Below are 6,415 nucleotides of genomic sequence, written 5' to 3' on the forward strand. Positions count from 1 at the left end.
ATGTTACACACTGGACCGTTAAGAGATGATGATATATCAAATTTTGTGGTCACAACAAAATGGCTAAAAAAATATTTATCATAATGAGCTCATATACATTTGGTCAGTGTGCAATAGTTTTTAATTTTTTAAAAATTTGAACTTAGTTTAAGGACATAAATACAATGTCTATGGAAGTGGTGAACTATCAGAACTGAAACAGAGGAATTATACTGTAAAAGAAAAGAAATGATTTCTGAAGCTGCATATGAATGTTATTTGTTGCATAAATGATTTCTGAGTCACAGGCAGTATAAAATAATAATAATATATATAATAATAATAGGAGGGAGTATGCAGGAGAACATGAGTAATAACACAGACAACTGCATAATAAAATCATCACATTAAAGTGCATTTACCGGTTTCACACAGTTCTCTGGGTGGTTTTGAAAAGCATTCTGGGAAATTCAGGCTCAGGAATGAAGTAGATGACTCAAGCAGAGGGAAATGGTTTCATCTGTAAACAATTAAATTGTATCTGTGAATCTGTGTTACATCTCTTCCTGTTCTCTGTCATCACCCAGGCTGTGTTTGAATACACACACTCACGCTGCAGTGTTCCTCACCAGAGGGTCACTCACTATCAGGTACTTAATACAAGTACAATTTTAGGCTTTATTACTTATTTATGTATTTCAGGGCTCTCTTTAGCAGTTACTTTCACATTGTGGTACTTGTGTGAGGATCCAAACACTTCTTCCATCACTGCTGGAAAGCATGTGGGCATTGATAACAGTGTACCTTAGTTTGAGTTAATTTGCTCTTGTATACTTTCTATTTTACTCTAGTCTTATACTTGTATTAATTATATATGCTTTACGTTTCTCTATTTATCTGTACTTCTTTGTCTTTGTGCCGTAACACCCGAATTTCCCCTCTGGTGGATCGATAACAGATTATCTTGTCCTATTATGTTATCTTTATTACCGAATAACTGCTGAGAGCTGAATTGCTTGGATTAATGTGATTTCAGGCTGAGTCACCCTGATGGATGAACTGCAAGCCTTAAGAGTATCATTTACATAATCATGTTGAGTGATGTTCAGTTTAAGTTCATTAAAATCTGAGCATGCAGATTGTTATATTACAATGTAACGTTACACTATAATATTTCTTACAGCGTTGTATTATCATTGTTATTATGATGCATTAGTTATGTTTTAAAGCTTTTTAATAATATTGATATGCCTAATGATGATGCTTCTCTCTCTCTGAATCCCTGCGCCTGTCCTACACCGTAAAAGTAGTCCGCGTGTTTTCTTATTGGTTTAAGGTTTCCTTTCGCGTCACTGCTTTAAATTTCACGCTGAACAGATGTGACTCAGCAAACCGTTGTTTATCCAGGTTTGATTTTTTGGGGTTATTTTGGTGTTATTTAATGTTCAGCGGGGGCCAGGCGGAAGGATCTACCTGTTCTTTGCAGAGATTGGCAGCGGCGCAGTGAGAGGCAGGCAGACTGGCGGGCTCCTGTGGATGCGGGCTCTTTTCTTACTTTTCGTCTGTGTAAACGAAGGGACTCTCGATGGATTCTCGTCGTGCTTCCGTTTTATTTCACCCGTGAAAAGGGCACTGGCCTCCGCTGTTATCTGGGATTTATTAGGCGAATATTTCCCGGGTGTGTTTTCATATTGTGGGAGCAGCATGCTGCTCTCTAAGCTGGGCTCCTTCTCTCACATCTCATCCAGCATGGATCTGCCGGCGAAACTCCAGTTGCAGCAAGGTAACAGTGGCAACGACAACATGCCGGTGTTGCACCGTATTCTGTGACCGGATTACTTTCTCTTTACCTAACCCCAACCGGTCAGCTCAGGGACGCCTCACCGTAAATTAACCCCAGGTGGATTTAGCTGAAATCCCGAATCCGGTCACATAACACGGCGAACAATGCTCGGACCGGTTGAAGCTGGCTGTGTTTAAATTTAGATAACGTTAAGTACATTATGAATCCTCTAATCAGTTGGTGGATGGTTGCTACTTATGACCTTTTAATAACACTGTCTGGGGCCATTTTGAAAGGCAGATATGGTGCCAAAACGTGTAGTTATCTCTGAGTAAAAACCCCCATCTCCTCTGATAAAACGGCACCTTTCTTTTCACTTTAGTTAGTCGTGTAACACCGTTAAAATAATCCCTATTTGACAGTAATAATGATGCTACCGACAGTCCACCATTTTTAAACTGCTGACTCAAAGCACAACGTGGGTCATCCGAGGACATTTGGTTGTGTACTCGTGTGTATTTTCTGATTTTTCGGCTGTGTTTTCTTGGCGAGTTAATTCAGTATTTTTCTTTAAAATCCTTTTATATGAAGAGAGAAGTGTGAAGCAGAAAAACAACAACACGCGGAGGACACCGACGTGTTTGTTTCTGTGTTGGTGTTGGGGGGGTAACAGATTTTGGCGCAACACCGCCCCAATCACACGGAATATTGCTCATTTGTTTTTGTTTTTCCTGTGTTTTTCAGCCAAAGCCGAGAAGCAGCCCTTTGAGAAGCTGTACCGGCTGGGTTCGGTGGTCGGCAGCGGAGGTTTCGGTACAGTCTACTCGGCCGTCCGCCTCGCCGACGGGCTGCCGGTAAGAGCGGGGGGAGCTGCTTTGTTTTGGTCGCTCCACATGGCCGCGGCTCGCAGCGTCAAGTTACGCACGGCAAGCCGCTGCGTTTCCGGTTTCTGCCTTTAAAAATAAAAGCCGCACTAGTCTTCATAAATATTGTTAAAGGTCATCCTCGACCTTGGAAAAAGTAGTTGACACTACAGGCGCACCACAAGGTTTATTTAGCCCTTTTAGAGATCTTCCAGAAGTTAGAGTTAGCTCTGTTGTCATGGAATTGCATTTTAAGGACATCTTTGGGGTATCTTGTTCATCTTGGCTGAAAAGGTCCAGCTCAGTTCTTCCTGGACAGCCGCTAACAATCTCACCACATTATTATTACTAATATTTATATTAAAGCTGTTTACATCCCTGATTGATTCCTTCCTTCCCAAATAATTGGGGCTGCTGTCTATATTTTGCACAATTTAAAGTAAACAGCTTACATTTCAGTTTTCACTTGTGATTTCTGTTATAATATTTAAAACTGCCAGTATAGGTGCAGAGTAATATTTTCAGATCACCACAACTGCTGTGCCCAATTAGCTGTAAACATTATGTGTTGACTTTGTGCTTTTATTTGGAGGGCAGTGTCTATTGTCTTTACTTCCTCTTTTACTGTTGTCAGCTGTGCAGCTTGATGCTGTGCAGCTTGAGGCAGCACAGTCCTCCTGTCTGGCATGTGCTCTTTGTTTTCACAAAGAAATGTGGTACATGAAGCTTTACTCTGTTCTTATATTGAAAACTAATCTTGCTGTTTCACTTTATACTCTTAGGAGCAGGAAGTGGTTACACATTTAAAAATAAAAATATTCCCCAAACTGTTGGGAAAATCCTTTTTTATTTATAAAGTAAGAAAAACATTCAAAGACCGAGGCAGCAAACAAAGAGCTTCATGTTACTGTTAACAGTCAGAGTTTCATTATTGCTGCTGGTTTGTTGTATGACTGCTCTTTATTTTGTGTTTTTATATATAGAGAGGATTTATTCTGCCCCTTATGTTGTGTGTCATATTTAACTGTATGGAGCAGCTGTGTGTTAATGATGTTATTTCTGTTGACATGCAGGTGGCGGTGAAGCATGTGTGCAGGGACAGAGTGACCGAGTGGGGCTCTCTGGTGAGATTTACCTGCATTTTCACCTGCAGATGAACTGATTACCACCTCAGCTGCTATTAGATAGTTAACCATTTATTTAAAAAGGCAATCTCATTGAGATCAAGAATCTCTTTCAACAGACTTGACAACTTAATTCTAACACAGTTTATGTACACAATAGAAAAATTAGTTCCACAATAAAGAAAACAATTACAGGAACAAGTTCAGAACCCCTCAGTATGTTTTAAAATCTTTTATGACAGATTTAAACTTAAAATGTGCTTTTACGTAACTTAATGAATGTGTTAATACATTTAGATGTATTCAAAGAACAGTGGCAGGATTTTCTTCACTGGCCTTTAAAATACATTTAGTTAACAATTAAAACAACTTTCTGTTTATTAGAAAGCTTAAACACAAGGACATTTTCTTGTGTACATCAATATGTGGATTGGAAGAAGAGGAACAAGAATAGATCCCTGTTGGACACCTTTATTAACTTTAAGAGCACAGTTGGAAATAATAGTATAGTATATTGCATGTTAATATACATACTCGTAGCGCCAATTCATAACAAAGCTTATCTCAGGACACTTTTCAAATAGAGTAGGTCCAGACCGTACTCCTTATAAAATGATTTACAGAGACCCAACAGTTCCCACCATGAGCAAGTACCTGGTGACAGTAGCAAGGAAAAAAATCCTTTTAAGAGGTAGAAACCTCGAGCAGGGGGCGCTCATCTGCCTCAGCCATGTTAACGGCTGGAGACGGTAGTTTTTAGGCAAAGATGCCAAACACAAATTGCTACAATGTTTAGTTTTTTCTAACTATACTTTCATGGACAGTGCATTGATAATATATCTTTCAATTTTCTCTTTGATCCTCTCAGTGTGGCGCAGTGGTTCCTCTGGAGATTGTGCTCTTGAAGAAGGTGGGTGGGGTATTTGGCGGCGTGGTGCGACTGTTGGACTGGTGGGAACGGCCGGACGGCTGGCTGATGGTAATGGAGCGTCCCGAGCCGGGGCAGGACCTGTTTGATTACATCACAGAGCGTGGTGCGCTGGACGAGGCGGCGGCGCGTGACTTCTTCCTGCAGGTGCTCGAGGCTGTGCGTCATTGCTACATCTGCGGCGTCGTCCACCGAGACATCAAGGACGAGAACCTGCTGGTGGACCTGAGGACTGGACAGATCAAACTCATCGACTTCGGGTCAGGGGCCCTTCTCAAAGACACCGCCTACACTGAGTTCGATGGTGAGTGTGACCATCTTATGGTAATCTGCGAGCCGCATCAAATTACTGAAATGATTGTGGTGCAGTTGTCATGACAACAGAAAAAAAAAGAAACTCAAAAAAAAAAAAAAAAACCTGTAGAAAAGTCTGAAAAGTTTGGACATTATATGTGAATCATCAGTTTCAGGTCTATCCACAGAGATGTCAAAATCGTTCCATCCTCGTGAGTTTTACACGTTGTTTTTTGTAGGGCGAGGAAGTTTAGTTAAGTCGGATATCTTTGAAAAGTGACAGCGGTTTTACAAACTGAGGATGTTTTTGAAAATAAGGATGTTTGTAAGGAAATTGGGACAGTTTTGGAAAGCGCTGCGATGTTTTTAGACCATGAGGACAAATGTTAGAAAGACTTAAAGGCGGGGGTGGATACTAATATGTTCAAGCACAGCCCACGATTTCGTAGCCCAAAATTTTGACTTGGTTTTAGGGTTAGGGGTCCGGGGATTACAAGATTGTACAGAAGTACATGTGTGATGGGTCAACATGATGACAGAATAACTGTGTTCACTGTGAAACCAGAATGTAGGACCTGTCTTTCCCATCATGCACCAGCCCTGTTATGTTGGGTGAGGACAGATCATCAGCGTCTTCGTTGGTTCCAGAAACATCTGCTGCTACTCTTGTGACCAGCAGCTATAGAGCAACGTTATGGTCTGTCTGTAACTTCCTGCTGCAGCTGTTTCCACACCTCTCCTTTCCTTTCTGTTGTCATGACGACTGTAGCAACCGAGGAATGGCTGCATTTATGAGCCTCAGTAAGATCACTGTCGTATACCGCTGATAATATAAAATGCCTAACACTCCCTGTCTCCGGACTCCAGGTACGCGGGTGTATAGTCCTCCGGAGTGGATCCGCTTCCGCCGGTACCACGGCCGCTCGGCCACCGTCTGGTCCCTCGGCGTGCTGCTGTATGACATGGTGTGTGGCGACATCCCCTTCGAACAGGACGAGGAGATCCTGAGAGGGCGGGTCTACTTCAGACGAAAAATCTCCTCAGGTAGACTGATCTCCATTCATTAATTAATAATTGATTTAATTTAAGTAATTCATTTCTATGAATGAAATCAGCAGTTATACAGTATGGCCAAAAGTAAGTGGACATGCATTAAAAAAACCTTTGTTTTGGATAAAATATTTGACAGTATTAAACAGTTCTTCCAGTTTGTTGTTGTTGATGCTAATTTCCTGTCATGGTTCTTCTTCACCTATCCCTTTTTCGGTCACAGATTGCGAGCATCTGATTGGCTGGTGTCTGAGCCTGCAGCCGTCTGACCGGCCAACCCTGGAGCAGATCCTACTCCACCCCTGGGTGACGGGCGGCAGCGGACAGCAGACAGACAACGGTGGCATTACGCTCCATGCCATCACAGCAGACTCTTCTTCCTCCTCCTCCTCCT

The 6,415-nt window shown here is 41.8% G+C and overlaps 1 protein-coding gene across 1 annotated transcript in view; it reads left to right on the top strand.

Moving 5' to 3' along the window:
- Nucleotides 1–1,305: 1,305 nt before the first annotated feature.
- Nucleotides 1,306–6,415, top strand: part of LOC118330331 (serine/threonine-protein kinase pim-3-like) — a 5,666-nt gene continuing 556 nt past the window's right edge. The window contains exons 1-6 of the mRNA XM_035664821.1: nucleotides 1,306–1,762; nucleotides 2,507–2,616; nucleotides 3,699–3,749; nucleotides 4,618–4,981; nucleotides 5,839–6,015; nucleotides 6,245–6,414. Of these exons, the coding sequence (XP_035520714.1) occupies nucleotides 1,516–1,762; nucleotides 2,507–2,616; nucleotides 3,699–3,749; nucleotides 4,618–4,981; nucleotides 5,839–6,015; nucleotides 6,245–6,414 (1,119 nt within the window). The 5' untranslated portion in view covers nucleotides 1,306–1,515. The remainder of the gene's footprint in view (nucleotides 1,763–2,506; nucleotides 2,617–3,698; nucleotides 3,750–4,617; nucleotides 4,982–5,838; nucleotides 6,016–6,244; nucleotide 6,415) is intronic.

This window comes from Morone saxatilis, unplaced genomic scaffold, assembly GCF_004916995.1.
Source record: "Morone saxatilis isolate NCDOM2014 unplaced genomic scaffold, NCSU_SB_2.0 Contig2, whole genome shotgun sequence".
In the NCBI taxonomy this organism is placed as follows: Eukaryota; Metazoa; Chordata; class Actinopteri; family Moronidae; genus Morone; species Morone saxatilis.